A 17,303-nucleotide genomic window follows, 5' to 3' on the forward strand; every position below is an offset into this window, starting at 1 on the left:
TGGCAGTACCCCAAAATTTAGGAAATTTTAATGGGTCCGTCGCCTGGTGTGGTTCAATGAACCACTCCTGCAGATTCAGTCTGTCTGGTACAAATCCAGACTGGCTCCACAGATGTCAGTGGAATTAGTTTAGAGGAGGAATGCCTCTGGAACTGCAGAACCTGACCTGCTCTGCACAAGAGGTTGCCATCTTGGGCATTGAAAGCCCTCCAGAAGCTTCTGGGATCCCCTGTCATTTGGAAACCAGTCACGCAGCAGATCCCAGCTATGAGGAGTCAAAAAAGTCAGAAGGGAAAGCCCTGCAGCCATCACTGCTGAGGCAGACCGAAGTGAGAGCTCCACACTTTTCATCCAACCTGAGCTATTAAGCCCAGTGTTGGCGCAGTGGCCTGTGACCTCAGCACTGGGTGTCTAAATTTGAGAAGGCCCAGCCTTGGGAATCCATACTGGATGAGTGGGAGCAGCAGCTCATGCATCCTTGGCTCCCGGGGAGCTACCTGGGAGACCAGAGGAAAAGATGCCTTCATCTCACAGGAATTTGAGTCATCAGGACCATGGACCCCTCAGCCTGAGGGCAGATGCCAGGCTGGAGACCCACCACTAAGGGAGGTTCAGGAGAGCCAGACTTTGCAGCGTGGCTCATCTTGCTCAGTTTGACTCCTTCAGGCCCCTCATTAATCCATAGCAGACAAGACACGGCCACACAAACAGAGTTTACTGAAGGAAAGCTGGATGTCATTAGCTAGGATTGGCTTCTGGGAATGTTTTCCATTGAGAGGAGGGAGCCCTGAGCTGGGCCTGCTCCATGCTTTCTACTTGTGTGTGTGTGTGTTTCGGGTGGGGGTGGCAGGCCTGGGAGTACATCACTGCTCTCCTGTGGAAGGCTTTAAAAGATGAGGCACGTTAGCAGCAGATGAAGCTTCCTCAATCTATTGGCCTGAAAGAATGGAGGAAAGCAAGAGACACAAGGAACGCAGGAGGCTGATTGCTATAAGCAAGTACAGGCTGTACTGAGTGCCAGGAGTGAGAGGGTTAACACCACTGGTACCTTATTTTGGGGAAGCTCTCCTTGCTGAAGGGCTCAGAAAGAGCCGGGTTGCCCTGGAGCTTCAGATGGGTCAGTCCACCCAAACCATCCAGAGGCAGCACGACCAGCTGGTTATCAGTCAAGTCCCTGATGAAGGGAAAGCAGAGAGGGAAACTATGGTTAGGGTTTTGCTGCTAGTGGTATCTCAGCCAAGCAGAGGCTTGGAGAGCCATGCTGCCTGCCTTGATTGCTCCCTCAAATATGATGCTGAACTGGGGCTGGATGCTGCATGGGGACCCGGATCCTCTGGAGATAAACAGATTGATACTGCAATCCCTGGGGAAACTGAGGGGCAGGGGTTAATGCCCATGCTGAAAGCTCTGGGTGGTATCTACCTCCCTGTGCACATATCTACCCCACGCAATCTCTTCCCCCACCGCTTCCCCCATAGTAGGTCAGGTATGACTGTAGCCCCCAGCCCATAAAGTACCCACGAGTGAGGGCAGTGAGGGGGCTGAGGACTGGGGACCTCTCCAGAGCCAGCAAGTATGGTCTGCAATGAGTCTTGCTGAAATGGTCTATCAGGCTGATCGCTCATAAAGGCATCTAAGGCAGGTATGAAAGCATCAGAAAGTGGAGGTTTAAGTGTTCAGGGTGAGAGCATTTTGAAGATGGCCCTTCTGGGCTTTTATCATCCCTTTAACATTGGTAGGAAACCTTGGGATTTGGTCTGCCCACGTTCAGTGCTGAGACATGCACCTCAGCACTGCAGCCTTCTGATATCTAAAATCCAGGTGTCCTGGTAGCTTGGGGAGTCAGTCTGAGGTCCTCAGATACCTGCTGTCGATGGCCCACTGTGAAAGAAATGTAATTGTGACTTACAGCTTGGTGAGCGAGTGTAGGGTCACAAAGGCTTCAGGGTGAATAAACTGGATGTGATTCCAGCTCAGGTCTCTGCAAGGCAAGGACATACCAGTAAGAGGGGTGCAGAGCAGGGCAGTGAAGCTGCTGGCACCAGCCTGCTCAAGGGGTTCGATGCAAGCAGATGTGGGATCTGTAGTCCCTTGGTCGGCAGCAAGTTCTGCCTCATTGCAGCTCCTTGGAGGCAAATATGTTTGGGTCTATATATGGGTGATTTCTATCAGAGGGCACAAGAGTTTGCCTTGGAGGAGCTCCTCCACTGAGACCAATAGGAAAGGTTGCTTTTTGGCGTAAATTTCTGTAAATTTGGGGATTTTATGCTAACATGCTAAACCTCAGAGCAGTAGACAGGTTATGCCTTAGTGCCAGAGAATTCCTGATGCCATCACAGTTGTGGGTCAGGGGCTGTTGGAAGGTGAACCAAGGTCATCTTAGAGCGTCTCCTGTGATGTACAGTTGGTTTGGATTCACCAAGGCTCCTCAATAAGCTCTGCTTCCATCTGAGCTGGAGGGCTCAACTCCCCCTGCCATCAGTGGAGAGGAACCGCCGTATCAGGAAGCATTGCTTCCCCTAAGGCTGACTACATGAGCAGTCTCCTACAAGTATCTTTATTTCTCCAGCTCTGAAGGGGGCTGGAGGCACCTGCCCAGATGTGTTTCTCACGCTGCAGATGGCTGAAGGTAGGTGAGGTGAATCCTTCCCACAGGGACTCAGAACATATCCAAGGACAAATGCTAGAGCTTGCATGCTCAGCCATACATTTGTGTGACTATAGTGTGGCAGCAGCACGTGAGCGTTTGCATGCTTGTCTGTAGTGTCACATGTAATATGTGAGTGTTCCTGTGAAGTTGTAAACATGCTTTATATGACACTCATGGGATCATGCCGGCCTGTTAAATGACACTCAAATTGCTGTACCATGGGAAAAACCTTTTATGCAATTTAGTTCATTTCCTAACTGAACAGTAAATAAAGACTACCAGCACCTGGGGGGCTCTTCCCACATGTCACGGGGAGAATTGTGCCCTGTGGAGCCTTATTGGCTTCTGAAAGGTGCCAAGCACTGAAGTGGGTTGTCTACTGCAAGGTCACTATGCGTGTATGATATGTGCCGGCCTGTGTGCACTTGATATGTCTAACATATACTTTTGAGTTGTGGGGAGACAGTCCCAAATCAAATGGGATGTTCTGCATGGGTGTTCCAGGAGCGCATGGCCCAGGACTAGCATGTTTAGGGGAAGGGGTTCTCGAGCTCATGTATGCCATGGTAAATCCCTGCCATGAGTCCACGTCTCCATGAGCTTTTAGGAGGCAGGTGTCCGTAATGTGTGCTGTGCAACATACAGCGTGTGGTTAGAGCACGTGGTGTGGAGTGTCTGCACGTGTGGGCAGCGAGGCTGGCAGGTGATGAGTCTATTTATGCGGGGTGTCTGCAGGCAGAAGGAAAGCCAGAGGGAAGGTCTGTGCCCTGTTCCTTCGTAACGGGAAGTGGAAGAGGGACTAGACAGCGAAATCTCCCAGCAAAGCAAAGGGAGCGGGACTGGGAAACTTCACATCAGCCCGGCTGGGTGCTTGTGGTTCCCCTTCCCCCAGCCAAAAGCTCTGTTGTTCCCTTCTGCCAGACGGTACTTACATGGATCGAAGGGCCATCAGCTGCACAAAGGTGTCTGCTCTGATTTCATGGATCCTGTTGTTCTGGAGACCACTGAAAAAACAGAAACTGGTTTGAGAAAAGAGCCGAAGGCAGCGTTTATACTTTGTAGGGATCTTTGTCCTGTGGCAGCAGACACAAACTGTCACAGTGGAAGTTGGCATTCGAGCTTGGGAGACCTACTCTTATTTCAAGGGGTAAACAGGATGAGCAACAAACCAGATCAAAGCCAGTCTCTCCTATGGGCAGCTCCAGGGCTCAGACAGCCTCTCCTTTTGATGCCATCATGGCACGGTAAAGTGCCATTGATGTGCAGTGGTTCAAGGTGCACCATTATCTCAAAAGCCATGCTGGTTTCCCACTCTGCTCCACCCTAAGCCTGCAAACTGCTGTGGGAAACTGTGCACGAATTTGGGGGGGGTCTCACTGAGTAGGAAGGGTGGAGCTTGGGAAGAGGGGGTATTGGAACAAGGTAGTGGAAAATAATTCAAGGATGTTTAGCTGCAAGGGACGACCTGTGTGTTGCAGCTAAAAATCTGCACACTGGCAGTTACAGCAGAGTGACTGGCACACCTAAGTTGTTTCATGCCAGATTGTACCACCGTACACCACCAGACTTAATTCCAAACTATTTCCAAGCAGGAATGTGGGTGCCTGGTGGGGGTGGGGCTTACAGGGTGCTAACTTGGGGCTTAAGGGACCAAATACTCGTTTCGTAAGAAAATGTTGATTTAAGACACAGTCTGTTTGACTTAAGTAGTCTGAAAGAGGGATTTACTATGCTTTTACATTAATGTTAAATCTGAATTTCGTGTATTATAAAATACTGTAAGAAGAAATTCAGGCACAATGTGTGAAACTACAGGTTTGGAATTCTGAAAGTTTGTCCTTTTCTGACATCTTTTCTATTTTTTCAAACATTTTCCTAGGGGTACTTTAGATAAAAATATGTGCAGCTCTAACTGTGTCCTCAGAGTTCCTGAAGAGGCAGCAAGGACTATGCAACTCTCATTTTCACATGATTTCACCCAGTGTCCTAGTGTCTGGTTTTGCTAAGGCTGGATGAACTGGTCTGGCCATCCAGTCTGGGGTGCTGCAGAGCGCAGGGATAACCTCTCCAGTGTAATTTGTGGTGATGCAGCTCCCACACATCTATTCTGCTAGGTTGCAGGATTCTATAAAAAAATCACGGAGTCTAAGGCCAAGAACTTCTGTAGGTTTGAAATGTAGGGCCAGATCTCCAGACACGTTGAACTGAACATGAATAACTGTTCTGGAGCAACAGAGGTGCCCCGCAGGGCCCAGAGAAGACCCAATTCAAGTGCTAAACATGAAGAAAACATCAGTCTTCTCTGTGGAAAGGCAAGCCCTGAGTGGTGTGGATAAGAGCTGCTTTGTGCCCATGACGCAGACCCCTCCTTGAGGGAGAAGGTATTTATGGTATAGATAAATTCTTGATTAACTCATACTGTGACTTGAGTTAGTGATATAAAATTCAGTTCTGGCACATCCTACTTCTGTTTGCTGTGGCTGGGACCTCTGAAAAGACCTGAGTGAATGAAGCTCCTATGCACAGGGGATGTGTTTTTATTCTGCATTTGAACAGGGGTAAAGAGTGGAGCTCTGGTCCATTTGCAGTCCAAATAGTGAGTTATAATGCTTAGCTTTCCCAGTGCTTGATGAAGGTTGAGTTTTGTGTGTGGGAGCTGCCTCTGTCCCTGAAACAGCCCTTTTGCCCTAGAGCGTGGTGTAAGTGAGGGCTTGCTCTTTACTTACAGTTCCTCCAGCCGCTGACACCGGTGGAAACTGGGCAGATCTTCAATCTGGTTGTGTGACAGTTCTCTGCAGGGGAAGGACCAGCACAGTAATGTTAGGAGATCAAAAGCAAGTGCCCCCAAGCCCTCTCTTGGAAAGCAAATACTGCTGGAAGAGGGGAGTGACCTGACTCCCATTTTGCACAGCTGTGGAGAGTGGTAACCCCAGGTGAGGGGGATTGCCACTGTGCACACACCTGACACTTGCTCTGAGCATCTTTGTGCAAGGCTTGATGGTTTACCTACTGATCCAGCCCCATCCCAGCTCTCTCCAGCACAAGCTGTGGACTGATGGAGCTGCTTCTACAGCTGGGATGGGCTTTTCTTCCCCAGCCCCAAGTCAGCTGTGAAATGCATCTGTGCCAGCTTCTACTGTGCACAGCCTTGCTTTTCTGTGGGCAAAGCCAGAGGTCCCGTCCTGCCATTGTGGATGAAGTAGCTCACAAATCTTGCTGATGTTCTTGCAGAGCCTGGGGAGGTTTTGGCCAGCAGAACGGCCATCCCGCTGCCCTTCCTCCTTCCTGGCACAGCAAACCCAACTGCCTGTCGCCTGCTCTCCATTCAGCCTTTCCTGGCTTCTCCCCAGGGTTAGGGAAGGGGTTTTGGCACTGGCAGGAATTCAGTACAGGACATTACAGACTGAAAACCTCTGGTCCCCATTCTTTCAAGTGATCTTGCTTGAAAGCAATTCCCAGCAAACTCCTGTTCCCGCTGCTTCATGGTCCAGTGTCATATCAGCATCCAGAGTAGAGTGACCTGGTAGTCAGAGGAAACCCTATCCTGGCACAGCTAAATGTGGATTTATTAAAACTGAAATGGGCTGGGTAAGGAGTAATGCTTAAAATCAGCTCTTGCTCCCACCAGCAGAGGCTGGATTTGTGGTTGTTCAAGGGAAATTTGCCCCAGGTTAAAGTTTTGTATGTGGCCTCTCTGCTGACTTCACAAACTCAGTTTCCATGTTTCTGCTAATAAATTGCTGCTAAAACATTTCAATTATTTTTTTTTTACCAACCCCTTCTCTGCCAGTTCTCTATGGTGGCATGGAAGAGGGAGGGAAAAGCAAGCAAAAGTTTTCTGCTTGGCTCTGGAGGCTGTCAGCCAGTATGGAGAAAGAGCTATAGCATCAATCATTTTTCCCTGGTCCCTGTGTCAATCCAGTAGGCTTGACAGGGCAGTGGCTTATCCAGACAGTGATGGAGGGAGAACACAGCCCCAGACTTATTTCTGGTTCCTCCAGAGTAAGGGTAACCAGATGCAGCTCAGTATCTACCAGCAGAGCAGCCTCAGTCACTGATGCTGTGTTGTGAACACACCAGGGTGAAGGTACTGGTGGTATCAAGGGACTTTAGCTCTTCTCAGGGACTCAGGGAAGTTTAATCTATTTCTGCTTGAGAGGAAAGACAAATCTGTGCCCTGAGCAGAAGCTCTGGACAAAAGCAGCAGGGCTATGTCAGGTTGATGCCAAGCTCAAGCTCAGCAAGGCTGCCCTGCCTGGGTGTGCTGGGCTCAGTGGCCATGCACAGACCAGCATTGCAGCACAGCCACGAGCCTCATGCCCTGTGGTGGCTCTTACAGCACCTGTGCAAGACCTCTGCAGAAAATCTGCAGCGCGGTGTGAACAGTAGGAGGCCAGAAATGCAGCATTAACTGTATCATCTGTGTTGAGATGTGTCACAGTCATAATGTCAACCTGAGGAACTGTCAAGGGGCTGGCAAAGTGGGGGAAGCAGCAAGAACAACCACCAGCTCTCCAGGACGGAAGACCAACGCACTTCAAAGGCAAGAAAGATGTAAACATGCACAAACATTGGCCCACATTTTCTCTCTCCAAACTCTGAAAGCAAAGCAATTGATGTCAGCAAAATTAACTGGGAAAGAGGAACAAGGAACAAGGGACAAGGTGGGGTGTCCCAATAAAACTCTCCCACAAGGAGGGGAGAAGCACGAAGAACAGGCTTTGCTGTGAAGGTTTACAGTCTGATAACTTGCAAACATAAACAGAGCACTTGGGACCCTACATCCTGGGCCATTCCAAAGGCTGCACTTGCATGGCAAGATGTCCACTGAATTAGTCCAGATGTCTAAAGATGAGAGATCTTCCCTACAGGGACAGCTGGAGCCAAAATGCTGTGATCTGCTAAGTTACAATTTGTGTTCTTTTATTTTTATGTTTTTCTCTTGTTTCCAATTTCTGTGATGAAGAATTCACTCCTGTTGCTTTCCTGGAACAAGCTTGTTTTCATTTTCAGCTTGCTTGTATAAAGACTGATGAGAGTCGAGCCTCCTGCTTGCCCTAAGGCTGCAAACTTGTATAAATCTGGCTCATGACTCATTTCCTGACGATGTCTTCGACTGCAGACAAAATTGGGGATCTCAGGAATGAGGTGTGTGATTCCTGAGAAGATGCAGTTGTCTTTCTGAGATGCTGATTTCATCATGTACCAAGCTAAAGAAAAAAAACACATTCCCCCACTCAGCATCATTCAGCATCTTGCCAAGTAGGTAAAGCCAAAGCAACTTAGAGACTGAGTAAAACCCTGATCTGACACTGCTGCACCTCGTGAGGGTCCATGGCCATGTGGCCTTGTAGGTCTCCATCAGGTCGGGCCTGTCCCCTCCTGGGATGTGAACAGAATCCTTCCTCCAGACGATGGCCCTTGCTGGGGTTCCAACTGCAGTAAGCCAACGCTGGGGCAGAGCGTTGTGTGAATGTGATTTACCCCTGGCTTTTGTGCCATGTGTGGCCAGGAGCTCTGAAATGCTGCTGCTGTTCTTGCCCACCACCCCTTCCACCCTCTCCAGTCTCCTTGCATGGGGCAGGCAGTTTCCACTGGTGCAGAGCAAGGAGGAGGCCAATGTGGATGTGCTTTATTGCTTGTTGCCCTGAGTCCAGAGCATAATGCTGGGATGAAGCAAGAAAGTTCAAGAACTTGCAGAGCTCAAGGTAGTGCCTAAGAAGGTGATGTTTTCTGCATGGAAAAGATAATGGGAGCAAGAACCACAGGATGATCTTCTATAGCTGGTCCCCTCCCTGAGCTGGGCAAGAAGAAGGTCCAATTTCTGATGGCACTTTTCTATAGGCTAGGCAGGACAGAGAAATGTGTTACTTACAGGACTCGGAGACTGGGCAGCTGTTGGCACATTCCTCTGGGGAGTAAATGGATGCCTGCACGAGTCAGGGTCCTAGAGGAGTGTAAGAGAGAGAGGAAATGGTTACTGAGAGCCAGTGCACAGATTGTGACCCACAAACCCCGCTACCAGTCCCAGATGGTGGCAGGAGAGACATGAATGGGATAATGAAATACCTGGAGAGAAAAAAACCCTGATTTAGAAATGGGCACTGCTGCTGGACATGGTAAAGGTAAATGTGCCTATAAAAAATTCTGGGATGCTGCTGAGTACTGAATTCACTGCTGTCCTTGGACATGTCGAAGGCAGGTGGAAGTGCCCTCTGTGGCATGCTCTACCATCCCAGTTCCCCATTACCCAGACTGGTTATCCACCTGGAGCCACAACTGCCTCAGAAACCCCTGAATGGGGGACAGATAGTGTGTCCCTGTGTCCCTGAGGCAAGGCATGGCCAGGTCACGCTCTGGGACTGGGGTGCTCCGCTGTGCTCCCAGTTTGGGCACAGTGCCCTAGAGAGGAGAACCGTGGGTGGCCAGATACAGTATGTCCTCCAGGCTCCTGCTCTTCTGGGTCTGGTGGTGTGAGGATGGGACCAGACCAGCCGCAGGAGCCCCCAGCCTGGGTGGCAGATGTTTCCTGCACTGAACTGCACTGCCAGTGCTGGTCCCAGGATGGGCAGAGACACTGCGTCTCAGTGGAAGCACTGCACCCAAAGGCTAATTCCTTCACAGATGCAGAAGGGAAGGAAGAGGAAAAAATATCAAAATAAGTTTGGAGGACACTCAACAGTACTGAGAGAGCAACTCACAGAGAGGAAAGCTGCTTTCAGGAGCCACAGGGGTGAAACGAAGCAGAGAGGTGAGTGACCAGGGAGAGGCAGAGCTGAAGACAACCAACTGCACAGCACTGTGAAAGTTGTCCTCGCTGAAACAGCCTGGACCACCTTGAAGGAGGAAGAGCACAAATAGCAGGGTAAAAGGGAGAGAGTTGCCACTCACAAAACTTCTAGGCTGGTGGTGCCTTTAAGGTCTGGGAATTCTCTGATGTCTGTTGCACCGTTGAGTGACCTGCAGAGAAATGAAGGTGAAATGAAGTGTCCAGAGAACCTGAAAGCGAGTGCAACTGCCCACAGTCCCAGACTCATCAGCTTCCTCACACCCAAATGTGGTGGTCAGAGGCCCAGATCCAAAGGTGCCCCTCTCATCAGCATGCCACAGCCGGCTGGGTGGATCAGTGCAGCTGCAGTGAGCCAGATCTGGGCATTTCTATTCAAGGAGGCTCCGCAAACTCAGACCCTCCCCCAACCACTGACATTCTTGGCACCATGTCTACCCAAATTAAATAACAAACCCCAAACAATTACCATGGGAATGTAAGCAGGGCATCCCACCCAAGCCTGCCCATGTCTGTGCATTTGGATCTAAAGAATGTATGGGTATTTGAAGGATTTATTTTATTTGCCTCAGTGTGTGTTCCTGCAGTGAGAGGATGGGTGGGGCTTATAAATAGAGATTTTGAGGTTGCCTCTGCCTCAGTTATTTGGTGCTGTACCACAACAGGTTAGCTGAAAAGCCGGCCTGTCCAGACCAGCCAACATGGAGCTGCTGTTGTGGTCCGGATGGTGCCCAACACATGGTGGTGGCCCTGGAGCAGGCTTAGGGCCATACGTGTGAAAGGAGCGCTGTCACTGCTGGCTGCCCAGTAAGATTATTTATGCCATGGTGTCTGTGTTATGGGACATATGTTCCTCTGCTTCTCCATCTTGTGGAGCCAGATCTGGGCACAGGCCCTCAGTGTCCTTGGGTAACTACACAACAATGCAGTGTTGGCTTGAGCAGCGTGCAGCGAAAGCTGTGGCACTTGTGAGTGCGGTCTTTGCTCGTCCTTATGCATCTCTGGAGACCCTAGAAGACTCCAGTGCCTGTCAGCTGGCTGGGCAGGAGGAATTAATTGCTCCCTCCAAAATGACCTTCTCAAAATTATTCTTCCTCAGCAGAAAACATCTGCAATGTCTACTCCTTGGCTCACTGCCTTTGGGGCTGGCCAGAAGAGTGGCATCAGGGTCTTCTATTGGCACAAGGGCTCTAGAAAAGAGGAGGGGAGGAGGCCACTAAGGTGTCCAGCTCACAGGGCTTGGAGCTTGGATGTATTACCACTCTGAGGATGTGGTTGTTGAACTTACAGAGTGTGGAGCTTTGGCAAGTACTGGAAAGCAGACTGTCCAACAAACTGGATGGGATTGTCATAAAAATGGCTGCAAGGGAAGCAAGTAACTGGTCAGATTCTGCTGCACATAAAGAGAAGATGCTACTACAAGACAAAAGCCTTGGAGAAACTAGTAGTAAGCTATGTAGGAGGTACTGGCTATTCTGTGAGGAACCCTTGTTTTCCAGATAACCCCAAGCTCTCCCACTAGCCTGGCAGAACATTGCTACAGCTGAGGTCTCCTGCTGCTCTGAGAGGGGCCTCTAGGGTCCTGTTGAGCCAGGCACACCAGAAAGATGCAGAGCTCTCCTTCGCCCCTGCTATAGTGCTGTAACCCTGCTGGGAAACACCTTGCACTTGATGACACCTTCTCTGATCTTACATATCCACAGCACCAGCATCTTTCCTACTTGTGACAGTCAGTGGAGAGAAGTGAACTCTCCTAGGATCCAACTAGCTTTAGGAGGAGTTGAATCACCTCCTACAAGAAATGCTTTTCCCCCACTGACTGTGAAAGACTTTAGATGGGCAAATCCAATGGAGACATGAGTATTCTGGATGTGTCCCACCCCCATGTCACTCCAAGGATTGTGCCCAAGGAAGGTGGGGATAAGCTGGTTTGTTTTGACTGGAGCAGTGACTATTTTCGCCCAGTGTCACCATGGCTTTTCAGATGGTTTTTTTTTCCTATAACTTAAGTCCTGGACTGGCCAAGCAGAACTTTTGTCACTTGCCATGATTTCCAATATCAGTGTGGTACAGGGAAGAACTGTCCAAAAATCTCTACCTGTGTCTGGGTCAGAGGGGAAATGAGCTGACAACTGGGTGTATTTATCTGTAGAACTCGTGTCCATGGGTCTGGGGTAGGGAAACAATGATCTGGTGTCCCAGCTCCCTATAGCTACTGCTATAGCATATAGCTACTGCTGGAGCTGGCTAGCAGCTTTTCTAAACACAAGGAATAAACACAGGCAGATGTCAACCAGGGTTTAGAAAATTCTGTTATTCACAGCAAGATTTCCATGCAGACCACCCATATATTTTTCCTTCATTGTTATCAGCCCGTACTGCAGCAAAGTTCAGCTGTGGGGAAAGGAAAACCCATGGCAAAACCCCTGAGGCACAGCTGAGAAGGAGCTAATTTCGGCTTGTGTTGGCCCTTATATAACAAATGTTAAATTGCAGTCACGCTTACAACTGTCAGAAATCCCAACCAAAGACATCAAGGGATATTCCTTTCTGGGGAATATAAAGATTTAGGAAAAATTGTTTTATTTTCTTACATTGTTTGGAGGAGGGGGTTCCCAACAAATGCATTCTCTGGAATAGCTTTGATGTTGTTGTTATGAAAACCGCTGTTGGGAGAAACAAATATCTTGATATTAATGGATGAGAAAGGCTTGGAGACACCTTCTTTCCTCAACAGTTTTAAAGGCGGAGAGCCTTCAAAACACATGTAAAATAGGAGGTGTAGGCTCTGTTCCAGCTACAGCATAATCCCAGCAAGTGAACAAGGTCTGTCCTTTGACAGGACAAAGCCCTCATTCTGCTGTATTTACTCTGTGTGTAGCTTGGTGCTCTACATGTCACTCCACTGAACCCATCAAGAACACAAAGACTTAAAGTTTAACACTTTCCAAGTCAGGAAACAGGAGCAAACAAAATACACTTATTTTATACCCTCCAGGAATTACAATTTTTATGGATGGTCTCCATTATCGCTCCAGAGCTGTTAACCAGAGTGCAGCCTACCATGAATTACTGGCCCATGTGACTTTAAAGTATTTTTAGATCTAGCTGTGATATTTTTGGTTAAGCTTGAGAAAATTGCTATAAGCAAACTTTTGCAGCAGAAGAGAGTTCTGTGGCCACAGTTTGACCTCCTATACATCAAAGGCAGCCACAGGATCCTGCGTCCAGGACCAAGACCAGGCTCTGGGTGATCTCCAGGTTGTTTAATCCCAGAGGAGTCTGCATGAGTGATTAGTTGGATGACTGTTTGAAATTTGCCTCTTATTTAGTGACAGGCATTTCAAAAGCCATCTCAAAGTGGATTAAGGATCTTACTCTCATTTTGAATGTCACAGTAATGACGACATCTGGTCTGATCAGAGAAATCTCCTGAGAATTCTTCCAGTAAAAGAAAAAAGTAGTGTCAGATTTTTACTCCAACCTTGCCAGCAGCCCCAAAGCAGCTGCTTTTGTGTCACCCCAGCCTGTCACCAGCATAACACAGACTTAGCGTCCACAGGATGCTGTGGATCCACATCAACTTGATTTGACCCCATCTTGGGGCTTCTACCTTCATCAGTGTTAAGTGGGATGGTTTCCCATTTTTAGTGTCTCCCAGGCTGACCGGTTAGTGGAGAGAGAGCTAGCCACTAAAATGGTTGTAAACTTTTGCAATTCCTTCTTGTAAATTTGTCCTAAGGGAGATCAAACAGTTTCTTCACGTCAGAGGAGGTGGCACAGGGCCTGCAGAAGCCATGGCCTCACAATAACACAGATAACTACATGGTTGTGGTCCCAAGCTGGGGAATGGGCATTGGAAGTAGCTGGAGGTCAGAGGGACTTTGAATCCCTCAGATGCCACAAAATTAAGAGCTGCAGGAGGAACTGGCTCCAAGCCTGATGGAGATCTCCCACTCCCCTCCACCAGCCATGGTGCAGAGACTGATGGTGAGGTGGTTAGAGCTGATGGAAACTAAGGGGATAAACTGCTTTCATGTGCATGGCGGAGAGGGCTGGGAAAGACAAAAGAAAGGCTTGGACTGAGTGCTGTCCTCAAGTCAGAGCACATGCGATGCTTTATTGGTCACTCTCCATCGGGGAATGCTTTTGAAAAGGAATAAATAGAAAATCTTACAGCTCCTGCAGTCGGCCCAGCGTCCTGATAGCCCCAGGGAATTCCAGCAGCTCATTGTAGTTTAGATCCCTGAAAGACAGAGAAGGGAAAAACATTCATTAACGCTGCTGTAGGAACTCAACCAAATGTATCTGTGCTTTGAAGGCATGGAAACTTGCTTGTTAAACATGGGAGACAGGTTTTTCCTACTGTGCTGATCCAGCCACTGCCTGGAAACAAAATCTCACACATTCCTGCAGCAGGAATATTCCCTGCTAGGAGCACTGTCAGGCAAGAGCCAGTCCAAGTCATGGCTACTGCCACCTGGCCTCCCTCCCCCCAGGTCCCTTCATGCCTGGGGCACATCTCCAGGGTGCCACATCCCCCTCTCCCAGGAACTCATCCCCAGGCGCTTTGGCTGGGAGTCATTTTTCCTGCCTTTCCAGGTCAAAATGGGATTTTACAAAGGACAAGAAAAACAAGAGCAGGTTCAGCTGTGTGGGCCCCATGAAAGGGCTTCTCTGGGCCCTCTCACCCTGTGGTGCAGAGGCGATCACAGGACCATTCCCGTGGTGCTTGTCCTGGGGATGTCGTATTTCCCTGCCACTGGGATGTGCTGTGACTGGGACCAGTGGGAAGAGCAGGCTATGGGAAGGCCTAGGTTATCTCTGATGGTTAGGGTGAACCCCACGTTGGAAACTGTGAGCCAAAGGTGGAAGTGATGCGCAAGAGGTATTGACATTGCTGAGCATTAAGTTTAATTTGCAGTATAATAAATTAAGTAAAATATAATACGTTGGTCATAATGACAAGTGTAGAGTTTACCTGCCTTGGCTTGGCAACCAGAAGAGACATCTGAGCCTGACTGGAACCTCGTGGGCTCTCCAAGGATGGGTTGGCATCTCCAGAAAAGAATTTATTTGAGCTCTGGGGCACTGCTGGCAGCCTGGGAGGAACAGCCTTCTGAAGGTACTGATCCTGCTGTTGACTAGAGGGGGCCCATGGAGACTGGCTGGGTTTTAGACGTGTAGTACTCTTCCTCTAGCATGCCCAGTGCTCTGCTTTGAAAGTTCCAGCTGAAATAGTAGCTTTTGACCCTGTCCTGGCCATCCCCATGGGCCAAGACACTGAAGTCTGAAAACCGTGTGACTGCTTCCTACCTGCGTGAAATTTGCTGAGTTTTAAGTGGTAGATACTTTGGAACATGAGGGTAATTACTGGCTCCTGGAGATTACTGTATAATTACACTTAATGGACCTCAAAGTAATTACCATGTAACCTGGATTGTGGTTTATGGAACAGAAATAACCATGCATTTACACAGCAATGGGTTGCTGCCCAATTACCTTGTAATTCTCATCCTCTGGGCCCAGGCATGGTAATTACATTATGATCTCTCTTGGCCCCCTCTCTCTTGCCTGGTCTTCTCCTTTGCCAGTGTCCCTGCTTGGGAATTACTCTATGGCACCATCTTGGCTTTGCCCTGTAGGTATTTACACAGTAGATCAGCCCAGAGGGTCTCTCCCAATAGGTTTTCTTTTGCACCTTCCAGAACTCCAGGCTCACATGGCTTATGTCCTAGCGAATACTTATCAGGGCATTACAAGACAGGGGACAAAACCAAGAGAAAAATAGGGAATGAGTTTTTCTTGGGTGTCTTATGTAGCCCTGACAAGGTCCATAGGCAGACCTTGGTGCTGGATATATGAAAGTAATTTCTTTTTATAACCTCCTCAGTAGTAATAAAAATTAGCGTTAATTGGCTGGACTTGATGATCTTAAGGGTGTTTTCCAGTCTGAATTGTTCTGTGATTCTGAGATTCTACAATTCCCGTTGCAGCCCAGGGAATGCAGCAGGTCCTGCTGTGGCAGCGTTTGTCTCCCTGCACCAAGGGCTGTCTTCTCTCCTCCAGTGACAGAGGCACTCTGGCTGCCTGCACTACGTGTATGGATTTGAGCAAATGAATCCTGCTCCTGCAGGACCTGCCTCCCAAGGTCTGTAAAGGGTTATTATAGTTTAATAATTGCCAGTGGTGGGAATCAGCAGGAGAGGAGCACAGGGCTGGTGACAAGGCCAGGAGCTCTGCTTCCATGCCACGTCCAGCCTGCAGAGTCCCAGCACACGTGAAGCTGCTGTGCACATCCACAAGGCCCAAGAGTGGAACTGGAGTCATGTGTTCCCTCCTCACACCAGCTCACATCTAATAGATACAAGAGCTCTGCATCTCCTAAAGAGCTTGCTCTGACACACTCAGTTCTCATCGGTGTCCAAGCAGATCAGTGATTTTCCCCAGTCTTCTCTGCTTGAGACCAAAATGATCTGTTTAAGAATACATAGCCCAAGACATGACTGCTCGTATGCCTCACTCTTTGCAAGGCGCTCATAGCTCGTTATCAGCTGCTTGGATGCTCTTAGGCAGTTTCTGTTGGTGGTACCTGTCGGGTGTCCATCACTGTCACGGCCGAGTGCCTCACATTATAAAGGCTCTGTTATGGGGGGGAAGACGGGGCAGGACTTTTACAATGCCCAACCCTTCACCAAAGCTCAGGGAGGCATAAGAGTGTATTCCAAAGAGAATGAGTGATTAGAAGTGCAGACAGGACACCACTGGGTATTTTGAAAGCATCAGTCAAATCCAATTAACCTTCAGATCACTACACTGAATGAAATCAGAGGGCATTAGCAGCCTAAGTTGACTGACAGTCCCAAATCTCTATCTGTGCGTAAGGTGCTTAACACCTTTAAAAATCTCACCCTGCAATGACTTCCCGAGATTACCATGAAGTTTCACAGCAGTGCGGGAAGCTACAGAGGTCGCTCAAGGCTGGGTGTCTGCCCGTGCCACTTCACTCCCTTGTGCCATGAACTGAGGGGCTGGGATGAGCCTGCATGCTGCCGGGGGACTGACCCTGGAGGAGAGGCACCGTGAGCCCTGTCTCCCCATGAGGGCCCACGGCTGTCATGTCGCTGAGGCTGGGGGAAGCTTTGTGTGATGCCGCGGGGTTGAGTTTCTCCTCAGCGATACCCAACGTGTCTGTGAGCAGCCGATGGATGGAAAATATTGCCCAACAGAGAGGAGGCTTGGCTCACTGTGATTCACTAACAGAAAAAGGGATCTTAGATCTGTAACCAATATTATTTACAAGGAATAATTGTGTGCTGTAATATTTGCTTCTGTCTTTCTCTAAAAATGCATTTCCTTTCCAGCCCGCATCTCTTCCAGGCAGGCTGGTCTTTCATCAGCAGATGAACATTTTGTTTGTACCTCTGTGTGTGTGCAAGTATGTACAGGACCAGTTCTTCCTGAGTGAACACACACCTTTCCCAGCCCTGGCAGCATCTTGGTGCCTCCCTCCCCCCTGCACTTGACAGATAGACAAAGCATTGTGTTCAGCAACTCCCTCTGGGTAAAAAAGCCATCTCTGAATGCTGGCATATACTGGGCTTGTTGGAAAGTGGAGATGCAACCAGGTGTAGTCATGCTGCTCCAGCCTGGCTGCCAGCGACCCCAGTCTGTTCAGGAGAGACAATGTGCCCGTGCTCGCTCCTGCCCATGCTTCCTGGTTTTCGGTGAGGTGAGCCTCCCTCCCGGAAAACAAACCCAACTGTGCTCGTTAACAGCTCGCCTGAGTGATGCTTGCAGCCAACTGCTCTTGATCTGTGTGCCGCTTGTGCTGCCCTGACTTGCCTCCAGTGCTGCCCTGTGCCA

General features: G+C 49.1%; 1 protein-coding gene across 1 annotated transcript in view; it reads right to left on the minus strand.

Moving 5' to 3' along the window:
• LGR6 (leucine rich repeat containing G protein-coupled receptor 6) overlaps window positions 1-17,303 on the minus strand; it is an 88,082-nt gene that overhangs the window by 10,517 nt on the left and 60,262 nt on the right. Inside the window, exons 6-14 of the mRNA XM_040616841.1 lie at window positions 13,615-13,683; window positions 12,032-12,103; window positions 10,726-10,797; window positions 9,542-9,610; window positions 8,526-8,597; window positions 5,377-5,442; window positions 3,583-3,654; window positions 1,910-1,981; window positions 1,049-1,174 (exon numbers count right to left, since the gene is read on the minus strand). Coding sequence (XP_040472775.1) covers window positions 1,049-1,174; window positions 1,910-1,981; window positions 3,583-3,654; window positions 5,377-5,442; window positions 8,526-8,597; window positions 9,542-9,610; window positions 10,726-10,797; window positions 12,032-12,103; window positions 13,615-13,683 — 690 coding nt within the window. The remainder of the gene's footprint in view (window positions 1-1,048; window positions 1,175-1,909; window positions 1,982-3,582; window positions 3,655-5,376; window positions 5,443-8,525; window positions 8,598-9,541; window positions 9,611-10,725; window positions 10,798-12,031; window positions 12,104-13,614; window positions 13,684-17,303) is intronic.

This window comes from Falco naumanni, chromosome 17 (genome assembly GCF_017639655.2).
Source record: "Falco naumanni isolate bFalNau1 chromosome 17, bFalNau1.pat, whole genome shotgun sequence".
Taxonomy (NCBI): domain Eukaryota; kingdom Metazoa; phylum Chordata; class Aves; order Falconiformes; family Falconidae; genus Falco; species Falco naumanni.